Source organism: Grus americana, chromosome 1 (genome assembly GCF_028858705.1).
Source record: "Grus americana isolate bGruAme1 chromosome 1, bGruAme1.mat, whole genome shotgun sequence".
Taxonomy (NCBI): domain Eukaryota; kingdom Metazoa; phylum Chordata; class Aves; order Gruiformes; family Gruidae; genus Grus; species Grus americana.
Window position 1 is genome coordinate 152,327,371 of NC_072852.1, and position 25,091 is coordinate 152,352,461.

The following is a 25,091-nucleotide window of genomic DNA, read 5'->3' on the forward strand; positions in this document are numbered from 1 at the left end:
TCCTGTGGAGCTGCACAGATTCACGCTGTTGACAGCGGTGTCACTTACTCCTGCCAAACAGCTTCATCAGCTTTCCTGAAGCCTGCACAGCAATTGGCCATGCCTCTGAGGAAGAAGCTGATCTGTAAAAGACAGTGAATGCGTGCTTTCCTTACTACAACCAAAAAGTCTCATAGATTTAATTTTCTAAATGGAAAATAGCTTATCATTGGTTTGGGAAATCGAAGGGCTTATTTAACGGGTGCTATGAGTGAAACTTGCACCTGATGGTTAAGAGACATTTTCACCACCGCTCCAGCTGCAGTGCACTGTGGGGGCTCGGAGTTCTATATGCAGCTACAGGAAAATGCCCCTCTTACAGGAACCAAGGAAGGTAGTGCTGGGGACCTGTTCACAATCCTGTATGTGCTGAAAAAATAGAGCAGCTGATAAATGGCTTGCCAGCTTTGCCTGAAGAGAGGGACCAGCACAGCAGAGTCGTGCCCCCTTTTTTGTAAAATGGTACATGGCAGCTAGTTCAGCTGTGGACTGGGAGTTTCCTCATCTCCAGCTTCATCCTTGGAATGGACAGACCTCATACAGCTATCTTTTTAGGAATATCGCTCTTGAGCTGCATTAATTTGCACCCTAATCAGTTGTACAGGTGAACAGAGAGACCTCGTGCATGCAGACTCCAGCAAAACTCAGAAAAGTGTTTACTTAAAAGGGATGCGCCATAAGTTACACTTATGCTATAACCTTTTTTAACAGCTCATGTAACAGATATAATAAAACACTAAAAGTTTGCTTCCTTATTAAAAATGACACCATTAGCTTCACAGTGGTAGTAGAAAATGTCATTTGCAGTTATGTAGGATAATTTCTTGGAGCCACAGAGAACACAGTTGCAAGGGTAGGGTGAGAAAATTTGTGCTGAGATGCTGAAATTATAGCCTGTATTTAAAGCCTCTGTACTCCTGGGCTTAGAGGTGCATTTGATTCAATTATAGTCTAGAGGTTTGGTCTCTAGTACTGCTAGTATCTTTTAGTTTTTATGTATCACCTTGAAAATGGTGCCTGCCTCACACATACATGCTCAAAAAAGGCTCTGTTGAGCGTCCCGTGCTGAAGATTCTTTTCCAGTTCCTCTCACTTATGCAGCTATATTTTTGCCTCCCTTGTTTGTACCATCTACATCTGATGTACAATATAAAACCAAGAAGTCAAGTTTACAATAAAAGCCATTTTTTGTGAGTGGGAAGTATTGAGCCATAAGCGTATTTACATCTACAATAAAGTTCAGCTTCTGTCTGCAACCAAGAGCTGAACCCACACATCATACACACTTGCGTTTGATCAGTTCCTGCTGTGGTTTCAGCTGGGTGGGGTAGCCTTTTTTCTCAAGTTTCTGACACACTATGCAAAAATAAAACCATCAAAGTCTGTTTATAATCATGCTAGAAAACAAATTTTAAGAAATTTTTGTACAAAAACTTTTTTTGATGATGCTCTGTACTTACAGCTATCTTGCCATTATTTTCTGCCTGTGCTTTGCTGTTTATCAATCTTGCAAATATGGTTGGTGAACTGTGCACCTGGTTCTATATTCTGATATGAATAACACAGGTGAGCATCTATTGGACAACTGATCTACTTTGTGTTTTTTGTGTGAAAATGATAAATTGACTTTCAGGATATTGGGACAAGCAGAACTTCCCATTTTTAATTAGATACACTGTAACATGTTTTTAAGGATGGTTTTGTGTTTGTTCCCCGCCTCCCCACCACCACCTTCAGAGTGCCTCATGGCATCTGTTGTACAGCTGTATTTAAAACTCAATTATTGATTGCCCTTTTATTTCCCTAGATGGGTTATAAAAGTGGTATTCCTTTCTGTGATTTTTTTTTCTTTTGTCAGTGTAAACTCAAAGTACTGTAGTAATATTAAAGACGTCCTTTCTCTGTAAAGAAAGCATGGAGTATCTAGTTACTCTTGGGTATGATTGTGTAACCACCATTTTTGTATAGTGAGGAATCTGTTTAGTCAACATATTTATTCACATGCATGAATGTCTTCAGAATCAGGACTAAAGTCACTGCTGATAGTGAAAGACTGATCTTTCAGAGCTTTGTACGAGTAAGATAGGAATGCTTTTGTATCCGATCAATTCTTTAAAGTTTCCTCCTTTTTATTAGGTCACAAGACCCAGTAGCTACAACAAGAAATCCCATTTTGATATTGAAGATGTTGATGAAGTTGACAAAATGGAGATTAGGTAATATAAACCACTTTGTACTAATAAACCTGTCTTCCAAAGTTGTGTAACTTTGTAGTAGACTCAGTTTTCAAAGTGACAAGCATGGTTTTACTGTTCATAAATCTAGATGAGTCTTTGTCACTGTATCTGTACGCTCCTTTACCTCTATTGTCCTGTACATGTGTGTGAATATGTGACAGTTCCTCTGCAGGTGAAATCCTCATTATTTTCCCTGGTATCCTATATACACTGTGTGTATACTAACACACAGTTGGCATTAAGTGCAGCCTTTTATGCCTGGGCTCCCCTTTCCTCCCTCCTTCAGTTTCCCAAGAGAGCCTAGAAGCTCTATGATGCTCTTGGTTATGTTTTATCACTTAATTTTAGCAACCCATATAAGGTCCTTCTTCCCTGAAAGGAAACTGTTGAACTCAGTGTTTCTCTGGGGCAGAGGCAGTTTCTCTTTTTTGCCTGCCAGACTTTAACCCATTCTTGCAAGGCTGGGTATGATTGACGTGAAATCCATTGCACAGGAAAGAAGCAACTGATTTGAAAACCAAAACAACCCCACCCCACCTCCTGCCACCCACTTAGTACTATTTTAGAACCTACTGAGCCTTGTCAACAGTGTCTGTGAGGATAGGTGAATAGAAAGAGTGGAGAGAAAACAATAGAAGGTGCAAAACGCAAAGGGTATCACATGCATCATACCATCGCATACATTGAAACTTAGATCTGGTGATCTGGATGCAGTGTAGCTGAAAAATGCTGTATCTGCATCAGATGGTGTGAAATTCCCCTCTCCTGTACGCTGTGATTTGGAGGAAGACCGGTTGAGGGAGAATGGTGGCACCCTCTTCCTCCTCAGGTATTCCCACCGGAGAGGTGGTGAGGGCTTATCTCCCAAAATATTCCCTAGTCCCTTCAGAAGCACAGTTGGCTGTAAGAAAAGGAGGAGAGACCAGGATTGGGGAACAATACTTATTCCCAGAAAGCAAGACCCATCTGTGTTCACAAATGAATGGATGAGGGCTGTTCTAATTTGACAGTCAGCTGCTGGTTCATGTAGCCTGTTAGTGTACTATCGCAGCACTACAAGACCATTAATGGATTTGTGTTTGCTGTGGCTCTGTGAGATGGGAAACTATTCGTATGTGAGAGAGACGAGAGCTGTACTCTGGTTCTCTGAGAACATCTGCATCAGGCAGCGCAAGGGTTTAAGGGCAACCCAATTCATAGGAGAAAGAGCAAAGGCCCAGGTTCAGTGCCATGCTGCTTTGGTGGTGTCAGTGTTGGAGCACAGCAGATGACCTAGTCCTAGCACTGGACTATACTTCTGCAAAGCTTTGTATGGTGGAGGCAGGTATGAAGTACCACGTCCCATATACCATGGGATGTGTATGATGGAATGGGTGACTGAACAGTGTCTTGAGAGTCCCAGTCTAGTCTTTATAGCTATGATATCCAGCCATGCGCTGATTTTAAATGAAAGCTAGGATTCTCTGATAGTTTTGTGATTCTGGAAGGAGACTCTAGACATTGGTGGACAGTGGTTACACATTGCTTAATATTTCAGTTGATTCTTATTTTGTGCAACTGGACTAAATGGAATTATACAATTGCTCTACTTGCTAAGTATATTTTCTGGAACAATGACTGTCTACAGTGATAATGTATGTGGAGCTGAGTTTCAAAGAAGTCTTTCATTTCTTAAAACCAACACATGATAGTGGTAAAGATTAATAGTTTGTGAGGAGGCTTACAAAATAGTTAGGGAAAGATTAAGCACTTAAATAATAGACAAAAGCAGATGAAGTGTTAGTCTTGGTTGGGCAAACTCTTTGCTCAGAGGTTTTGTCCGCTATAGGACAGAGTGTTTTTGTTTCCATCTCAGGTTCCCCTTCCACCCCCGCTTGCTTCCTCCGGCCTGTTTAGTCAGAGTTAGATTGCCCCCATGCCCTCTGGATGGATCATACAATTTATGGGCTTGGGGGTTTGTTTTCTTTTTCTCTCCTGAGAAAATGTCATTCCACAGGGTACAGAGGAGACTTAGTCTCTCATGATTTTTCTCTAAAGCTATGAAAGTTTCTCTTTTTGAGTGGGTGTAGGAAGTGCAGGCAGGGCATATCAACACTTAGGGACCAGATGTTCTGGTGAAATTCATTGTTTTTCCTCCCTCCCTCTGCTGTTTCTTTCTTTCTGAGACTACAGTCTGAGCAGTTTTAGAATAACACTTGCCATAATTTTGCCTTCTAAAAACCTCGGGAAACAGCAATCTTTTAGACTCTGAGGTCTGTGTATTACGATTTTTAAAATGCTGCTTATGCTTTTTACTCCAAGTGCAGAAAAGAATAATTTCAGAATTTGCATGCCTACATTGCTTACTGTATAGTATGAGATCTACCTGAAGTTGTTAGTTCCTCTCCTACACATCCTTTGCATTGATTTTTCTTCTGTAACACGTTGCTGTAGGGGAACACCCTTTGGCTGCATATGTTTGAAAATTTTTTTGCTAGTGGGCATCTTGAAAGAATTTGGATAAACTAGAAACCAGTAGCCTGTAAATACTTGGTAAATTGTAAGTTTGACTATGTATAAATAAACTTCTCAAAAGATTCCTCTCCTCCCGAAGCTGCTTTTAGCCATCTGAATTAGCGAGATAGTAACCAACCAGATACGGAGACAAGGGGAGGGGAGGTTGAATTTCCAAAGAAGTTTTTTTTTCCTTTTGGGGAATTCTTGCCCTGCAGAAATACTGTCAAAATATCAGAGTTTGAAGAACTTAACCCAGCAGGCATGCAATGTGAGGTGATGGTATGTCTAGTGTATGAAACTTCATGCATGAGGTGCTGTTGAGAGATACAAGGCTCAGAAGATTTAGAAGTGCCATCCTCTGTACTTGCATAAGGTAGGATAAACCTTTAGCAGGACTATCCATGTCCATTCCTTGACAAACCTACTGTGACTTGCTTGAGACTAGAAAGGTTGTGTAAATATGTCTGTAAGTGAATGACTTTGCACCTTATCCAAATTAAAGTTGCTCTTCCAAAACTCTTCATTATTTGAAAACCTATATTTTTTTCTATATATCTTTTTTCCCCAAAGTTTAAGGCATGTTCAGGCTGTCACTTAGCTTCAAAATTCCCAGCTGAGCTTGTTTTAAAATAAAAATGCTTCTCAGAGGAAACCTTAAAATATATACAGAAACAGTTACCCTGGAGTTTGAAACCCTTGCTCCAAGGTGTGTATTGCAGCATTTATGTAAAATGCCAGGTTAGACACCAGTACTTCTACTTTGAATCTCAGTGCAGTTGTGTTACATCCTAATGTTAAAGAGCATGTGAAAGGGAAGGAGGTCTCATCTAGAGATACATACCAGAAGTTCCAAAACCTGAGGGACTGAGTGCCAAAAATTGTGTAGGCTTCAGTCAATACACTGATTATGCAGAGTGGTAGAACTGACATAAGCTTTTGAGTATTCGTAGAGAACTTGTTTAGGTGCAACAAATTTGTAAGCTTGACACAGTGAGTCTTCCCAGGAGCTAGAGCACTGGTAAGGACTGTGTAGACATTCAGCCTAACTCTGTAAAGCTGCTGCTTGGCTGCTAAATCCCAAATTAGACCGGGACTGACAGTATGGAGTCCTTAAATATCTCTACGCTTTATCCCCTGGTGTGCATTTTACTGGTATTTTTCTATTATGTGGGATAGCCAAAGAGCCCCCTGAATCTTTATCAGTGTGGATAACGGAAACAGTACAGATGAGGGAATGGTAGTCTAGGTGATTTTTTTTCACCGATATTTCATGAAGGTGAATTGCAAGGCTCTAGAAATCTAAGGTAAGGTTATCTCTTTACTTCTTGGAAACCATTGTTGTACAGTTTCGAGACTTTCTAACTTATAGGCTTGAGGGGAAAAACAACAACAACGTTGAAAACAAGGTTGGGATTATTTGGTTTTGTTTCTTTTATTTATTATGAATCTTTTAAAATTATGTGGTTTTATTACAGAGTTGATCTTTGGAATGCCAGTAACTTGAAGTTTGGAGACGAGTTTCTAGGAGAACTGAGACTCCCTTTGAAATTTCTCCGACAGTCTAGTTCTTACGAAGCATGGTATTTGACATTTTTCTTTTGGAGAATAAGTAGAAACATATGTCTGCTCTGTAGACTTAAGAGTAATTACTGCTATGTGATAAAGTTTAAATGGATTTAATTTGTATCTTTTTTTGTAAGCAAGCCAAAGTAATCTTAGAAATGTAAGAACAAGAAGTTTTGATGTTATGAGAGATTTCAGTCTGCCTCTGTATTGCATGTGGGAATTCTGATACATTGACTTTATGATATTATTTACTGCAGTTCATCAGCAGTGCCATAGTTTTAGTCTGTGGGTTTTAATCATATCTACATAAATCTTTATGATCAGATCTTCCCATGTTGCAGTTGGTGCAAAATAGACTGGCAAACTTAATTAATAAGTCTGATTCAGAACTCTCAAGAATTTGATACATATATAAATATTGTCTGCATCTATACATTTTATGTAAGTTCATGTATAGCCTGAGATAATCTTGTATTTCAGCACAAACTTTCTGTCTTACTTTTTGCATATCAGGTATTTTCTGCAGCCCAGAGATAATGGTAACAAGTCATTGAAACCTGATGACCTCGGTTCCTTAAGGTTAAATGTGGTTTACACTGAGGACCATGTTTTTTCCTCAGACTATTACAGTCCACTTAGAGACCTCCTACTAAAATCCGCAGATGTCGAGGTAATTTGCTTGCACTCCTTGTTGTTTACCTGCAGATCATCCTCACAGGGGTCTCTCTGAATATTTGTCACTATCTTGCTGGCACCATAGTTATGTGATTACAAGAGACTTCAGCTTTCTTTTCAGACCTGAGGGCCTTGTTAACCTCTGCATATCCCTGGTGCTTGTTTTCAGTCCTTGCAGAGATCTTTATCTGCATGCAGTATGGTGGGTGAAGGCACACCCAGGAACACCAGCAGTTTTAGCAGCACATTCTCCGTGGCTTTCTAATTTTACATGTGAAAATGCAAAGTAAACTTCAGTTTGATCAGTTGGTTTTCCTTTACTGGAGAGAAACAGGTTTACTTGCATAATTACAAAAACAACAAACCCAAACCAAGAACTAATCTAGAAATATCAGAGAGTTGGACCATATGTGCCATTACGTATACTTTTAGCAGTTGTAACAGTGCTTTTATTTTTTCGGTACAGGAACTGTGTTCTGTACTTAACTGTGGCTTGAAATTGAGAAGGGTTATAGTTCTTCCTCTTCACTTGCTTCCCAGGCAACAGTGACATTCAGTGAAAAGACAGCTATTAAAAATGGGGGAGAAAAAGAGACTACTATAATAGTTTTTAAATTGCTGCCCTCTTGCGACCAGAACTCACAGCCAGCAAAAACTGGAATGTAACGCCCATCAACGTTATGTACAGGCAGGTTTGAGTAACTAGCCATTGCAACTATTGTGTGGGATTCTGCATTGAGGAGCTAATGGGAAAAGAAAGAAAGGATGCTTGTTCTGGGAAGATCTCTCAAAGCTTTTATTTCTTTCCACTGTTCAGCCTGTTTCAGCATCAGCTGCACACATTTTGGGTGAAGTTTGCAGAGAAAAACAGGAAGCAGCCATACCTCTTGTCCGGCTTTTCTTACACTATGGCAGAATTGTGCCTTTCATAAGTGCCATTGCAAATGCTGAAGTGAAGAGAACTCAGTAAGTACCAAAACCCAAATTGCTGTCAAACATACCTACTCTGCGTTGGCAGAGTTAGGATCCTCCACTCGGTTTCTAGAACTAGAACTGTGTAATTTCAAAAGAAACAACTGGAGTTGTCCCTGTTCCTCCCAGCTGAGTGGCAGAGTTCTTTATAAACACATTCACTGCTCTGAAAATCTGCCGAGTTTGATTTTAGGAGGAATTCCCATCATGCTTTACGACGTCTACTTGCAAGAATATTGTAAGGTCTTGAGAACAGGGTTTTTCACTCTTCTCAGTCTTAATTTTATTTGATGATAACTGTGAAATCCTACATTACCTTCAGCTGTTCGTATGAAATCATTTCAGCTTTACAGTGTGCTAATAAATCATCTAGTGCCGAGTAAAAGTGTTTGTTGAATTTTTTCAAATCAAAAAGCAAGTTTCTTCCTAGTCATGAATATTTAAGGCAAGCTGTGTGTCTAATCTCTCCAATTAGAGGGCTGAGGAACAAAGATGGGATTGGATCTGGCAGTGGATAGCAGAAAACAAAATCTTTCTTCTGGTCACTTCGTATAAGTCTCTTGTTTGACTTACTGGTATGCTGACAGTTTAGTAGTGTAAGATCTAGTATTCACACCAGGCAGGTCCTAACGAGCATTTGTTGCCACAAGCCTCATGCCAAGTCGTGCTCTTGACTGACAGTAGAAGAGACAATTGGGAGCCAAGGAGAATGACAGATACTGACTCTAAAGTAACAGCTTCCTCAGCACGAAATAAAGTCTTTGTGTGGGTTGGCTTTTCTGGAGTCTCTAAAGGATAGAGTGTTTTCTTCCTGTAGGTAGCTGTATTTTTTCTGTGCTGCAGGTTAGCTGAAACAGCTTGGTTGCTGCAGTATGTGGAAATTTGCTGCTTCCTAGTCAGTCATGTTCCTGTGATAAACCAGCAAACATGGTGTTTGTTTTCAGGGCTTTCTGGCATTTGTAACAGGCAGTGATCTTACTTTTTTTATGAGACAAAATGATGAATCCATCAAAGTAATTAATCCTGTTATTCACTGCTTGTAAATGAGTACAACTGTAGTAAGCTATAAACAACAGAAAAGACATCAGTGTGTGTACAAGAATAAGCAAATAACTTCATATCCAAGTTTGATCTGCTGTCAGTAGGCACAGGCTTTGACCGTATGGGTGTAGATGAGATCATTGATTATGTACCTGTCTGCATAACATAAATTGCTACACAAGGAATTGCAGGTACAAAATTAATATGAAATTGCTTGCATTCTTGAAATGCAAGTAATACTAAAAAAATTAACACGATAGTGCAGCTAGCTAAATCTTAACGAATTACAGTGACTGCCTGTCTAGTATGAGAAGAATTCAGTGCAAGTAGCCTTTCAGAAAAATGTAAAAGTCTGCATGACATCAACTATCCACACAGTTCTCAGGGCAGAATTGGGGTCTGCACTGTGTTTAATAGTGTTATCACAGGACAGTGCTGTAAGCCACTTAGAAAAGATGACTGTGTCATTGGAGCTGGTGTTTTCATCTCCCTCCCAGCTTACAAGTACTCATTTTGTAGGTGAAGGTGGTAGGTCACGTGTGATGTCCAGGGTTGTTGTGAGACTAAAATCACTGCCTCCTTCCCTTACTCAAATTAATGCTGTTCAGTGAAAGTGGGCGCATTTCCCCCTGTTTATATTGTAAAGCCCTTTGATTTGAGCCTGCGTGTTGCTATGTGTTTGGATGGTGCAGTGAGCCGCTGCGCTAATAGGAAGAAGAAAATCTGTAGTCCCTCTGGACTTAACATGACTACTGCTTTTCTGTTATAACCTGGCAGTGCACCGCTATGTGACTGCATTTAATGGCAGGCTGGCATCAAAGGGAGTTTTTGCTTGTGCATTCAAACCCAGATTTCCGTAACCTTTCACTGCTTCTTTTATTTCCATATATTAGCAGTTTATTACAAAGAGACTAAATTACAGAAAATTGTTCACTTCCAGAGATCCAAACACCATTTTCAGAGGAAACTCATTAACTTCCAAGTGCATTGATGAGACAATGAAACTGGCAGGGATGCATTATCTGCAAGTTACGCTAAAGCCAATTATAGATGAGGTAAGAGCAGTTTAGACTGTTTATTTGATACAATGTCACTGTAAAAGGCCTTCAGGGAGCAGATACTGTTTATTCCTTCATGTTTTAAGATGACTTTGTAGGAATAATGCTTAAGAGCCTGTTTCTACATTAAAATCCTATGTGTTAGTTTAGCCACAGCTGAGTCACCCAGTTCAGTTGGATTGTATTAAAGGCTATTGAAAGTTTCAATTTATTTAACGGAAGTACGCTGTTTTAGAAAATTAACATTTATTGTTTCTGAGAAATTAATAAACTAATAACTTAGATGAATAAAGAATATATGCAGCAGAAAGCTGCTGGGAAGCTATAAGTAATGCATTTCATCCCATGGATATAAAGGAATAAAATTATTCTTAGATAACTGTGTATGTGATGCATATATTATAACAATGGTTTATTATCTATCCAGTCCAGAATGGTGGGTGTGGGTATTTTAGTGCAGTAATTGGGCAATACTTTAAGACCACAGACTTCCTTTAAATGATTTGACAGTTTCGTCAGCTGTTGTTTTAATGTTTCATCAAAAAAGTCAAGTTTTAATAGAATATAGATATACTTTCAAAGTTGACTGTTCTGGCAAGACAGAACTTTTCTTGAACAGCCTTGCTTGAGAGAGTCTTAACAAACAGTTCTTCATTTCAGTTGAAGGAAAGGGTAGAACAAATTAATGCTAATTTTTTTGGGGAAAAAAAAGGTCACAGGTAATTCACCTTCGGTGCTTTGTCAAAAGAAAAAAAATATAATTTATAATGTTGGCTTTTACCCAAAAAAATGAACAGATTATGCTTTTTACAAAACTTTTTCTACTTGAAGGTAAACTAATATATTAAGTGTTCACTATTTTTTCTTTTTTCTAGATCTGCCAGGTCCATAAACCTTGTGAAATTGATCCTGTGAAATTAAAAGATGGTGAAAACCTGGAAAATAACAGGGTATGCATTAGATTTTGAAGATATAATCTCTATTTATACTATCAAGTTTAACTGAGGTCCTCAGACGTTTGATGTTGCAAATAATTTTGCCATTCATTAGAATATACTGGAAACTTTCTTAACACCACGAACTGTTATAATTATTTTACAACAGCTTTACATTATGCTATAAATACGTTATCTGTAGAATGTTAATCACTTCTGCCCTGCCCTTGAGGACCAGGATAACTTAGCCTGTGGCTCTACTGTTGACGTAGAAAATGGTGCTACAAAAAGGAATGATATGCCATACAGCCATATCACTTGATGTTTGGTTTTGATAGGAATAATATTTTTAGTCTTGTACTCAAATATGTGCATTTACCAAAGAGAGTGTCATTAGGGTGAGATTGTTTTGCAAGTATATAATGTTGAAAGTGAGGATCTTTTAATGATGCCATTATGAATAAAACCAGGAACAGTACTGCTTTTCATAGCAAAAAATGATCCTAATTTTGTCATAATTGCATTTTTCAGGAAAATCTGAGGCAATATGTTGATCGCATTTTTACTGTAATTACAAAATCTGGTGTAAGCTGCCCTACAGTGATGTGTGATATTTTCTTTTCACTGAGAGAATCAGCTGCCAAACGTTTTCAAGGTGAGTTTCTATGTATTGTTTTATTTTACATCACTGATAGCTTTTAAATGTAGAGGTAGTCTAGCAGTCTGCATCGTCCATGATGTGTTTAGTAACTGAACAACAGCTTATCCAAAATACCATTTGGAGTGTGTATTAATACTGGCTTTTCCTTGATCATTCATTCCACAAAGAACATGACTTTTAATAATTGTAAGAGTTTTTCCTAAACATCTCTCCAAAGGAAAACAGCATTGAAAAAAAGCATTATGATGGTAGGTATTTATGGTTTCAAGATTTGCAAAGTATGCTTAGTTTTCAAATGTTCAGGTTTTTGTAATGGCTCATTCTGCAGACTCCACGCAGCTGAATTATCTTCTGTTCATACATCAATCTGTATTAAAGGCCAATCTATAAATTATTGGAGTCATTGCAAGCTCATTGCCCTGGGAGGGCCATGTGCTGCAAAGGTTTTCTGGCTGTCAAGGGAGAATTCTTTCCCCTCCATCCTAGTTGTTTTGGCTCTGTGAGAATGAGTAGGCAATATAAAACCAGAATTGAGCAAAACAACCAACCCATGTATTTTCATGAAGGGAAGCAGATTACAGTAAGGAAGTTTTAGAGTAATATGGGTTCAGCTTTTAAACAGTCACTTCACAGTAGAGAAGCTCAAGCAGAAAGCCATTGATTGTGCTGTCGTGCTCTTTATTTTCTGTATAAATAAATAAATAAATTGTATTTTCTGTAATTACTAACTGGAATAGATACATTAGGAGTCTGTACAGCACTTGTGCTTGGGGCTATAACTAGATAACTGAGAGCTGGCCTCTATGTTGAAGGGTTTCACAAACTATGCAAGTTATTCATCATACTTTAGTTGCATTGATGGAATAGCAGATGTTTGTATGAAATTTCCTGTGTGGTAGAAAAGTGAATGGTGTTCTCCTTGTAGCCTGTGTCATGAACTCACCTCTTTTTAAAAAGGCTGTCATTGACATTTCCTTGGTTTATGCTAGCTGATCTCTGCCTCCAAATCCTCCATCATCAGTTAATCCTGTAACTCCCAAATATGTACTGTTCCAGCACATGCCTGACTTAGCTTTCTGAAGGCATTCTGATAATTTCAGAAGGTTTTTAAGGAAGGATTATTGAAATGCTGAGTAGAGGTCTTTTTCTTCATAGGTGACCTAGATGTGAGGTATACAGCTGTCAGCAGCTTTATTTTCCTGAGATTCTTTGCTCCTGCCATTCTTTCTCCAAACCTCTTTCAGCTCACACCACACCATCCGGTAAGTACTGTATCGATTTTTTCTAGCTCTGGATATGGTTCTGTCACCATAGTCTGTCTATCAAGATTCTTTCTTCAGTTCTTTTAATAGCCTTTAGGAGAAGTACCTTTGTTAGTTCAAAGATCCACTATGTCTCTCTTGGATATGAAGCATATGTTGAATGACTGTGTACATGAAGAACTTGGAAGATATGGGAGGAACAGTGAAATTTAAGGACAAAGTAGATGGTCTAACCTGCTGTGGAAAAGATGGTCACTGCTTCATTTTTGCCTCATTACATTAATGCTGGATTGATTGTAAGCGATGTTGGAAATGTTTTGGATGTTAAGCAACTTATCCAAGACTTATAGTAGTTATTGTGAGTGGGGAGGACCCAGACAGTCTGCAACACAGAAATCTCTATTTTTGTTTTGCAAGTGATTGCCTTTGGTTCTCTGAAGAGCAATATGGTAGCTATGAAGCATGATGGCTTAAGAGTCAAAAGCATTTTAAAAAAGTAAACTTTTCCTGTAGTGTTTTATTGGGTTTTTTCTAATTTTATGTTACTTTTCTGCAAGTGAAATAGAAAAAAGAAATGTAGTTTACCTTCCTCTATTCCATATTTTAAATAGCTAGTCCATATAATACTGTTCTCTTTCCTAGGATCCTCAGACTTCTCGAACTTTGACACTTATCTCTAAAACCATTCAAACACTAGGCAGCCTATCAAAATCTAAATCTGTAAGTATGCCATTTTCATTTAAAGGCTGAATTTAGGAAAGTGATTTTTTTATTATTATTATTATTTTAATCTTTTATCATCATTGTAATTAAGCCTATAAAATGCTTGAGTTGCACTAGGCTTATGCAAAACTGGTTATGATTGCTTTGATTATAAGCCTCTCATGCTCACAGGAAAACTAAATCTGTCTTAATCTGAACTAGATTTCAGTAAAGCAAAATTGTGTGACCAACCTAGAAGTCTATTCCAGGGCTTTTCCTTCCTTCCTTCTGGAAGAAAGATAGTGATCAGGAAAACCCATGAAGTTCTCTACTTGCCTCCAGTACATGATAGCAGCACTACAGGGTTTTACAGATTGTTTCAGCGTTTTAAAGCTCAGCTGAGAAGAATTGCCCAGTAAGGGGAAGGGCTATGCTTTTCTTTTCATACCAGTTCACTTTTCTACCAGTCAGTGGCGAGATTAGATCTAAATGCCCGTGCTCTGGATGTTTGATTGAAATAACACTCATGTACCTAAGGCATACCCCTGCTATATCTGGTGATAATTTGGGGTCGCTGGTGGTCTAGTTAGGATTCACACAGGCAAGTGTAGATGAATCTATACCTCAATTACAAATCCTTCAAGACAACAGATTTCATTCCCTCTCTCACACTTGTTGTCAACTTCTTTTAGGACCAAGATTAAAAGTCAAAGCAGAAGTTTGAAGCTTTCGAAGAATGCATTATTAACTGTAGTTACTAAACATTTGAAATGCATTCCGCTACCTTTTTGGAAGAAAAAATTAAAAATGGTACTACTAAATGTGTGCTGTACAACATAAAAGTAGCACTTTGCTTATTTTACCTCTGGCCAGAAAAAAAACCTTGCAGTGACTTGCCTCATGATCTACTGCTGTTAACAATAATATTTTCTGTATAAACTGTATTATGATATGCATGGCTTTCGCTTTGTATTCCAGGCCAATTTCAAGGAATCCTACATGGCTACTTTTTATGACTATTTTAATGAGCAGAAATATGCAGATGCAGTAAAAAATGTAAGTAATGCATGTGAATGTTCTGAAAATCCTGCCGTATTATTGAAGCTGATGTTCAGAATCCTAGAATGTAACATATACTGTATGTAAACCAGGAAGCGTGTGCTGGAAAAAGCAGACTCCTGATAACTGTGATATTCAAGAAACTTTTATCAAATTATGTACATGTCAATAGTAGAATCTCTTTGGATCTACTTCTACTTAATAGTTAGGTTGGATTAACAAGCTGCTGCTTAGAGCTTGAGACGTGTGCATGCTTCATAGGATGCTGCCGATCTGGGATGAAAATTGCTTAGTCCAAAAGGAAGTGAAAGATATGTGTAACAAAGAAGAAGCACAAGAAGTGTCGGTCATCTGCAGTTTTTCTGCTTAAGAGCATTTGTGCTATTTTTAGTTTACAACCCAGGAAACCTCCCAAATTCCTCAAGCTTCTGTCATTACCTTCTGTTTAACTACTTTCACGATATTTTCTTGTAGCTCTGTGCTGTACAAATGTTAAAGATTTTAATTTGGGTCGGTCCTGTGCAGTCCTGTCATTTTTATCTATGCTTTTTGTTCCCCTTTTAGTTTCTAGATTTAATTTCATCTTCGGGAAGGAGAGATCACAAGAGCATAGAGCAACCTATATTGCTTAAAGAAGGGTAAGCATGCATGTGCAACAAACCCCTCTACTTGCGTGCTTACTACCATTCTAAGGCAGTTATCTTTTTTTCCGCCACTCCTATTCCATCCACGTGTTCAGAGAAGAATGTAGGAAGATTCTTGTGTTGCTATTTCTACTCTCTGTGGCTGCTATAGCTGATTTTAACATCTTTTCATTTGATTTAAATGTCTTAATTTGAGTATGTTCTGAAATAATTGGAGGAAAAAGAAGCCTGTAGAACTTAATTAGCACAGCTAAGCAAAATAAACTTATATCAGCATTGCATTAAAATCAAATTGATTTTTTTTTTCTGAACTCAAGTGAACAAAAGCTGTAAAATTCCACTGTGAAGGCAGATACTGAATATCTTAGTGAGGGCAAAGCCTGCAAATGGAATTTGCTTTTGTTGCCCTGTAAGATCCATATGCTAATCATTATCATGGCCATTTCAAGGAAAATTTGTGATGCACTTGGCACAGTTTCTAGTTTTAGTACCTTTCCTTTTTTTGGAAGTGTGTTCCATATGCTGTATTAGTTTTAGATACTAATTGTTGACATTTTTTGTGTTACAAAACCGAGTTGTTAAGATCATCTAAGTGCACTGTGGAAACAGCTTCTTTGAGCTGGGAGGAAGAAAGTAAAAAAATCGAAATTCTTCCTGTCAGAGCTCAGTAAGCTGAACTGCTGCTTGAAAGTAAGCTTTAATGGTAGCTTGCAGTCATGCAAAAATTAGGTTTTCGGTGAAAACATGTCTACCCTTTCCAGTTAACCTCTGCAGTTCACTTCATGTCTCTGATGAGCATCTGTCCCTAGAAGCAAGTTTGTCTATTTTAATTCTGTACATTTATCATTTTTTTATTTTTGAAAATAAATGTATAGTTTGCAACATTTTCCCTCTAACTCTAAAACATTATTTTTTCTGCCTCTGTCTTTCTTTTGCTCCTGTCTGATTTTTTTCTGTCTTTTCTTGCTCGGCCTGTGGCTGCTGTTGTAAGGACTCTTAAACTAACAGTAAAGAAAGTTGATGGTAATAGTTCATGCAGGTAAGATGGTAGGGGCAGTCGGTGCTTCGCTGTAGCTACCGGCTGACAGCATGTCCTTCCTTCGCAGCAATAGACTTGTCCGACTTAACGTCGGGGAGGAAGTACTCTGTTTAACAATCCTGAAATGCCTGTGTAAACCCAGCAGAGAGCATTTTGTTAATCTATTTCTTGATGTTGACCAACTCCTTTTTTTTTTTGTTTCTTTTTTTTCCTTCCCTAAAACAAAAACCTGCTGTAAATAGAGAATAAAGGAGTTTTATCTGTAGGGAGAGGCTCCAAGAAACACTGAGATTTGCTTCAGATTCACTGAGATTCAGTGTGTAGATCCCAGTGAACTCACTGGAAATGATTAAGAAGTGGCCATACATTTTCTGGGCACTTCTTAAGTGACATTCACATAAATTGTTCTCGAGGTTAAGGAGTTGCCTTCAGCTGTCTATTTTTCCTGACGTTTTGAATTATTGCCATGTTATATCATGGGGAGTGGGTGGGAATTTTCACAGCCTTTGATTTGATTCTTCTCCAGATTGATTGGCTGGTTAGTGGGGTTTCTGTTTGCCTTTGCAATGTTTTTGTTTGCTTTTGGTTATTTAATCTATCTTTGCTTCTATTAAGAGTATCTAGATGGAAAGCTATAGCGTATGTACTTTTGAATGAACGTACAGTACCAAAGATTAGTCACTGGCACTTGGGTTTGCTGGCATTGATCTTGCCATCGCTGTTTAACAGCTGTCTGCCTGGTTCTTTCCAAAAGGAAGAGAATTGAAAGGAGAACTAGTCCTGCCGTTCCTGTAGGTGAAAGGGGCATGCTGACGCTTCCAAGCAAGGCTAAGGCAGATCCAAACTCAGGTCTACCATAAACATGAGTAGAAACAGTATCTCCAACCACCCAGCACTGGAATGGGTTTCATCTTAGACTTTTTTTCCCTTTGTGCTTCCTACTACTTGCTCCAACTTCTCACACATTCTGTGAATGTTAGAAACAAAGAAATCCTTTAAATTGACCTTATAACTTCTGTGTCTTTCAGTGCTTGTCACCTATCTTTGGGACACATAAGATCATTCTTCTGTTGGCTATGTCAGCTATGAAGAATTTAGTCAGAAATGTGCTCTTAGCTCTGCAGTATGGAGTTTGCATTTTTCAAAGGGGGAGGCACTGTAGGAGTTTGCAGTTTTAAGTCACCTTTTAAGTGTTGGCATGAGAAGGAAGAGAAACTAACTTGAAGAGCATATTGTCCAGCCCGAGGATATCTGCTCTTCCCTTGAAATTTGCCTTAACCTTGAAATACGAAGACTAGCACCAGTGGACCTGGTGATGACCTGAATCACATGGTTTTATTAAATATTTCTCAAGTAATCCAAGAATAAGGACTAAGACAGTAACTGTCTGACCATTTAAGAATGAGAAGTGTGTAACTATAACTAGTTTAAAAGAAATCAGTTGCTGTATACAGGCCTTGTCAGCTTTTGCCCACACAACTTGGAATGGGTGGCAGGCACCATCCCAGCTGGTTACAAAACAGTAAAAGTCTGAAGAAACCTGGGTTTCTGTTTGAGCTTCAAACAAACCTCTGGTTCAGTTGGATGCAATGTAGTTGTTTCTGACTGAAGATGCCAGAGGCGAGAAACGGTATTAGCTGTTCTAAGTATTTCAGCTCTGCTGTTGAAAATCTTCAACCAAATCATTTGCTGTTCTCTCTGTGTGCTCTTTGTGCTGTACAGTGCCTTCCTACTTGATAAAAACTACTCTGTCGTAAGTAGTTTTTACTGGCTACATTACATGATTCTGTATTTGGCACAATAGTTAATGGAATGTGTAGAGTAGCTGTTATCAAGTCTCTACTGCATATGCATACACATTTTTTTCCACCCAAAGTGATGCTGAGCAGTATGAAATCACTAGGCTTTCCAAAGTCACCTTGAGGCTTTTGGATTGATTTAGTGATTAGGAAGGTGGCGGATGCATCACAGTTTCTTGTAAGCTAATTCAAGTTTGAAATTAAAACTGACAACTCACTAAATGAATATCCTTCCTCTGCCAAAAAAGGGGGGGGATAGGGGGTTCTAGCTTTCAGCTGTCAGATTGCTTTGTATGTTATTGAAAATGCGTTTCCAACTGCAGCATCAATGTGCAATTGCAAATGGAACTGTGGAACATCCTGATTTTGCTTCTAGAACTTGAGAGTGACTAAAGCATGCAAGGGTACAGTCCCTGTGCTCCAGAGGCCTTACACCTGCCTTTTAATTATTAAACATACTCTAAAACTTTTGAGCTTTCTCACAGCTTTAAAAAAATTACGGTGTTAACCAGTCAGGCTTAGCAGAGGAGTACTAACCATGTTCTGCACTTTTTCTGCTGTAGCAGGAAACCATTTAGCTGGATTTCTAACTAAGGAAAGGGCACAAGCTGCAGTTCAGCTAACTAACTAGAGCCCCTATGTAGACTTCAAGTCAAGCTACATGTCTTGCCCCTTACCTAGCTCTGGAAAAAGTACAGACTTAACTAACAGATGCACTAAACCTATCCAAATGTGACTTTCCTTTCCTTGTCATGACAAGACCTCAGTAATTAGAAAACGCTGTGTCTCCCCTCCTAAGGCTTTGCAAGTGCAATCATGTATGTTTGTATATATATGTATATATGTATAAATCTATATACATAAATACATATGTTATATGTATGCATATATCTGTATGCATGTATATATAAAATCTGGTGTATTGTAACAACTGTTGTCCTGTTTACTAGGTTCATGATCAAGAGAGCACAAGGAAGAAAACGATTTGGTATGAAAAACTTCAAGAAGAGATGGTTTCGCTTGACAAACCATGAGTTTACCTATCAGAAAAGCAAAGGTAACAGAGGTTTGCCAGTGGTTTTTTGACACATTAAAGCAAAGATTAAACATAAGGATTGTGTAAGAACAGAAGATTGAGATCTAGATCTGTAACTGTATCAGCCTGTATGTTCTTGCCCTTTTTTTAGTCTGTCTGTACTGATTGTTAGAGAAGCTTCTTAGATCGCACAGTACCCTATATATTAGCAGAATATTTTGTAATATTTGTCTAATATCAGTTATCAACATCATCTGTAGGTTTCACAGTTACATAGTAGATTGTCTAAGGAAACAAAACTCAGGATACAATTACCTTACACTGGGATTTGGGTTTGTATTGAACATTCTCAGATACATCTCAGCTTGATCTCATAAATTCTGTAGCACTGGCACAACTGGCTGCAGTAGACAGGGTTTTGCCTGCAAGCTTTGAACTTGCAAAAATGTGTTCACTTAATGTTGCTTAATATCAAGGAATTTGCTTTTCGCAAATTGTTCCTGTCTGTTCAGTAGTACACAACAAATACTGCTTCCTTCCATCATATAAATACATAGGGAGTGAGAAAGATAAGGAAACATGTTTGGATCATTCCAGTCATCATTTCACACTCACCTTTGAGGTCTTACGTTACTGCCATCAACCTAGTTCAGTTGAGCTGACAGGAATGATTTCTTTCATTGTCACCTTCTCAGGAAATATACCATGTCCTGCTGCAGCAGTCAGCCTCTAAGAGGTTTGCTAGCATAATGTAGGGCAGCTGAAAACAGAAATGAACTTAAGATAATACTTAAGGACCATACTAGTAAATCCCTGCTGAATGAAAGATTTTCTTTTTTTTCCCTTGTGTGGTCAAAATAATTTTCAAAGGAACTGAATCAGCCCTTAGAATAAGGACAGAGGGTGAAGTTGAATTGTGGTTAAGTTGCTCAGTATCTCTGTGTGTGTGCATGTGTTCTGCAGGTGATCACCCTCTGTGTAGCATTCCAATTGAAAACATTCTGGCAGTGGAAAGACTGGAGGAAGAATCCTTTAAGATGAAAAATGTAAGTAGGCCATCTTCATTAATTTGCTTGTTAGGCTGGTCTAGATCACCAGCCTAATCGCCTTTTTCCCTTTTGTAACCTGGATTGGGTTTCTATTGAAAGATGTACAACCACAGCTGCTGGTTCTGTATATAGTAGCAGGAGTTTCCAAAAGTACAGCTCATTCAGATTCTTAACAGCCCAGTCAGCAGTCCTTGGGTTTCGTGATCTGCGGCACACTCAGTACTGACCACTGCTGATCAGCTGTCTGGGCTCCGTAATGTCACACACAGGTAAGATAATCGAGTCCCTGCCCTTTCTGCCAGACCTCTGTGTTGGGAAGGAACTGGCTGCTTATAATTGTGAAGGATCACATCTTCTTTCAGGATTTCTTTATCGGTTAATGAAAGTGCATATATATTTGGGTTAGGTCATGTGCCAAAACAACATCTGTGCTGTGCCAGTAGGGTTTAGCATTTTGATTGCCACATTAGGGAATAAAATACAGCTGTATTTCTCATGTGTGGAACACTACTGCCAATTTCTGTATGCGAGACATAACCATCTATTGTGTAAGAGCAGTTCTTAGACATGATCAGTTTAGGTGATAGTGGGAGCCTTTTTCATACTCTTCTGCCTGTAAAGCTGATTACAGTCCTTAAAAAGTTTTGTTTAAAAATAAACAAAAAAGCAGCTCGGTGTTCTCCAGTTCTGAACATGCATCTCCTACAGACTTCTTTATACACATAAATGGTTGTGGCTGCTTGTTTTTCTGTCTTGAAGTCTTTCCTGACATCTAGACTGCTTGTGGACACCACGCAGGGCAGTGCTTAAACCTGCCCTAGATATTAGGTTTCTCAAACAGCACTTTGTTGAAGTTGAAATGCAATGCTTGACTCCTCAGTATTTTCCCTGTTTCAGGTATTATTTTGGTAGCATATCTCTCTCTCTTAAAAGATGGAGTAAGTTCACTTGCTTCTAGAGCACATCTTCATTGTACAGTAGCTGGCTCTGGTATTTATAACTCATGTTAATTACATAGGCAAAAGGAACCAAACTGCAAAATAATTCTCAAGCTATCAGAAGGCAGCTGTAACATGTGATGAACTGTTGCCAGCTGTACTCCACAAAATGACTTGATTGAACTAAAAGTAGCCACACAGTTGAGATTAAAACTTACTGTGTGTGGAGAGGAGCTGAGCTACAATTCTGATCAACTCTTCAGTGACAGCAGTCTTTAACTTATGCTGAGTCTGCTGGGATAGAATACATCCAAAATATTGTAAAGATTTATTATAGGAAAAAAATATCCCTTTGTTGTTAACATCAGAAACTGAGGGCTATTTTGGTTGCTTATATTCAGTATTACCTAGGAAATGAAGGTGACTACATCCATTCTGGAAACAAAAGTTCAGAGTTTTTCATAAGCAGTAGAAAATAGCATTATCACCTTCCTATGCTAATATATTCCCATTTATCTTGCCCTACATAAATATAAATACTGCAGCAAGAACAGAATTCTCAAAACACCATAGCAGATGTATTTGCAATGGATATTCCATCATGGGTGCTAAGTGTGATTAAAGATCCACATTTTCTGTAAATAGCCTCTATGTATCTGTGCTCTGAGTTGCACCAAGTGTGTCTTCCTCACGCCTGATAAATCTGCCTCTCTGGCAGTAAGGCCAGTAGTCTTCATCTTCCTTAAGCACAGTTTGGGGGCTGTGGGGGTGGCTTTAAGTACTGTTCAGGTCTTCTGTGTTGTTTGAGAAGCAACTGGTGGTTTTGGTAGTGTAAAAGTCTTGCAACCACTTGAAATTCTTGGCTTAGCTGGGGGCTTCTCTGTAACAGTTGCCATATGTTAGTTCACTTAGGTTGGTATCCCCTTACACAAAGCCATACTCCTTAAATCTGTTCCTTTGTTGTAATGCAAAAGGCTCCATTTACCCCAGCAGGACATTAAAATTCTTTTCCCTGTAGTTCTGTGTTAAAGGAGGGTTGAGCTGCAAGCTCCTGTCTTCCTCGTTCCTTCCTTCTCTATTCCCCAAACTCAAATTGCCAGTTATGTCCTGAAAAGTTTTATTAAAAGAACTCTCTCTTTGGTGTGTATTTTGGCAGCGCTGGACCAATCACACTAGCAGCTCCTGCACTGCTCTTGAGTGTTGCACCTTTCTAATTATTGTCTGACATCTGTAAGGATACTAAACCCAAGGAAATGGCTGTTAAGCTTTCCCTTTCCTGTTAGAAGAGACGTTGTAATTAAAAAACCTGTTCGTTCACAAATTAGCAAGTCTATTTGCAAGCTACTTTGAGGGATGTGCACCCAAAAGTGTCGCAAGGGAAGAAGAGACTGCACCTGGTGCCAGTCTGCAACATTGTCCTGACCAGCTAGGTGCAGAATTCCAGCCAATGTTTTGGGTCTTTGTAATAGACAAAAGTTGATTTCACTTTTTTTTGGACGGTGGGGGTTGGTGGTTTTTTTTGTTTGGGGGATTTTTTGTGCCTCTTTGTTTTTCTTTTTAAAGTAGCACAGAGAAACCAGCTGTTTGGAAACTATTATTCCACATGAGATGGGCAGTGTAATGTCTAATGATTTAAATAATTGAATGAAGTAGAGGGGGGGAAGGATACTTTAGGAATACCTGAGAGAGAGAGAGGAAAACCCATTAAAATTAAGTATTTCAGAAGCTAGAGGAAACCAAGATGGTTGACATTTGCCTTTCCAAAATTTGCAGTTAAGATCACTAACTTGAACTTAGCTATTTTCAGTGCATGATCAGTATAATCAAGTAATAAGGCTGTGCATCAGAAACTTGCTTCTTCAAGAGGAGGAGAATAAATGCAGTTGTGCCATTTTTGGTTGCAAGCTGTTTTGAACAGGCAGGAGAGCTCTAGTTTAGATTTTCAGTGGCCAAGCCATAATGCAGAATTAATGTGTAATTATTTGAACCACCCGATGGCGATTAAAGAGAAACTGTATTGCTGTGATTTGCTTATAGCAGCTGTAGTTGGGTGCAGAAGCGTGGAAGTTATTAAAAGGAAAGAATCATGCTGAAAGAGGTGTTAAAAAGACTAGAGATATGGCAGTATTAAAGCAAAGCTGTCACTAAGGCTGGATCCAAACTCTCGTTTTTCTCTTTTCTGCCCCCTGCTGACTAGCATTTCCTTTCAGCCCTGCGTTGGGTCCCTCTGTCAGCCTTCCAAAACCTGGAGCTGCAACATTACTAAAATTGCATCCCTGAGGCTGACAACTAATCTTGTTGATATTAGCTGTTTGTAAATCATGCCCTACAGAACAGTATCTTACTCCTTGTACCAGGTGAAAGGTCTTGTGGTTTTAAGGGCACATTTGCTGCTTGGTTTTGTGTTGAAATGTATTTACTGGTGCATTCTTTCAGTATGCTGTGTTTTTCTTTTAATAAATAACCAGTCTGAGCCCAGTGTTAGGTTCACCAGCTGATTCTAGTGGCTTATTCTGTGGCTTATTTCCGTATTTGTAGATGTTCCAGGTGATCCAGCCTGAAAGAAGAGTTCTGTATATCCAAGCAAATAATTGTGTGGAGGCCAAGGACTGGATTGATATCCTCACCAAAGTTAGCCAATGCAACAAGAAGCGCCTCACGGTCTACCATCCCTCTGCCTATCTTAATGGCCACTGGCTTTGCTGTAAAGCTACTGCGGATAATACTCCTGGCTGCACACCCTGCACGGGGTAAGGATTGGTAACGTGCCATTGCTCTAGGTATTGCCAGGGGTACGTGCATCTCTGCAGGTTGACTTGCAGGTACGAAGTTACCAAGAAGATCTGCTAGGTGCGCAGGCATCGTGGTGTTTTCAAAGGCCATCTTTATTTTTATTTTTGATACTGACAGTATCTGCGTACCTTGGTCAAAACGTTGAAATTTTTAGAGTTCGAGACATCGATACGAATTGACTGTTGGATAAGATACTTCGGGTTTGATCGTGTCATTAGTAAAAATGTCAGAAATCCCTTCAATGCCCTGTTTGTAAATTCCTGAAACAGACATTCATCTGCTTCTAGATTTAATTCTAAACTAATCTTTTCATAAGGGGCCCACTCATGCTCTCTGTTAAATGAAGAGATACTGTCTGGTTTGTAGGAAACTATTTTCATCTAAAATGAGTGAAGCAACAAGTCTGTAGTGGTAGTCAGTCTCAGAATACGAGACCTGGATGGTCGGGAGTTCAGTGCTTTGGCTCCTCCATCTGGTTATAGCAGATTAATTCACCCAAATGTCTGGATACTGATACAGTCCTCTCTTTCAAGTCAGAATGAAAGCATGCAGGATAAATCTAGGCATAAAGAAGTTTGAACTTGTCTATCTTTTCTTCTGGGAAAAATAGGAAGTTTGAGCTCCATTATACACAATCTGTTGGCTTTCACAAGTACTTTTACTTTCATCATTGTTAAGTGCTTTTTGTGCCATAATATACTGTTTAGCATATAACTTCTGCTTCTCTCCTGATACCTTGCAGAGGCCTGCCAGCAAATATACAACTGGACATAGATGGCGATAGAGAAACTGAGCGCATCTACTCTCTTTTCAACTTGTATATGCCAAAATTGGAGAAAATGCAAGGTGAGGATGAAAGACCATTGCATCTCCAATCCACTTAGCAAGTGAGAAATTGTATGTTCTATCTAGACTGGCCATGCAAATCACATCCTAGAACAATGGCCATCATTTAACTTGTTTCCCCTTCTGCTGTCTTGAGGCAATTGTGTGAATTATTTTTGGTGCAGCGTGCAGTCTCATAGTCTATACAAAGTTATTTGCATAATAAACAGTTGTTTTAAATACAGTCTTAACCGCAGCATCCTAA

The 25,091-nt window shown here is 38.8% G+C and overlaps 1 protein-coding gene across 3 annotated transcripts in view; it reads left to right on the plus strand.

Annotated features, from left to right (window-relative positions):
* Positions 1-25,091, plus strand: part of RASA3 (RAS p21 protein activator 3) — a 187,886-nt gene that overhangs the window by 158,609 nt on the left and 4,186 nt on the right. For all 3 annotated transcript variants that reach the window (XM_054822984.1, XM_054822995.1, XM_054822975.1), the window contains exons 8-22: positions 2,176-2,255; positions 6,248-6,352; positions 6,852-7,008; positions 7,831-7,979; positions 9,967-10,081; positions 10,960-11,034; positions 11,551-11,674; positions 12,836-12,942; positions 13,585-13,662; positions 14,623-14,700; positions 15,268-15,341; positions 19,136-19,242; positions 20,185-20,267; positions 23,747-23,958; positions 24,744-24,847. In XM_054822984.1, the coding sequence (XP_054678959.1) occupies positions 2,176-2,255; positions 6,248-6,352; positions 6,852-7,008; positions 7,831-7,979; positions 9,967-10,081; positions 10,960-11,034; positions 11,551-11,674; positions 12,836-12,942; positions 13,585-13,662; positions 14,623-14,700; positions 15,268-15,341; positions 19,136-19,242; positions 20,185-20,267; positions 23,747-23,958; positions 24,744-24,847 (1,648 nt within the window). The remainder of the gene's footprint in view (positions 1-2,175; positions 2,256-6,247; positions 6,353-6,851; positions 7,009-7,830; positions 7,980-9,966; positions 10,082-10,959; positions 11,035-11,550; positions 11,675-12,835; positions 12,943-13,584; positions 13,663-14,622; positions 14,701-15,267; positions 15,342-19,135; positions 19,243-20,184; positions 20,268-23,746; positions 23,959-24,743; positions 24,848-25,091) is intronic.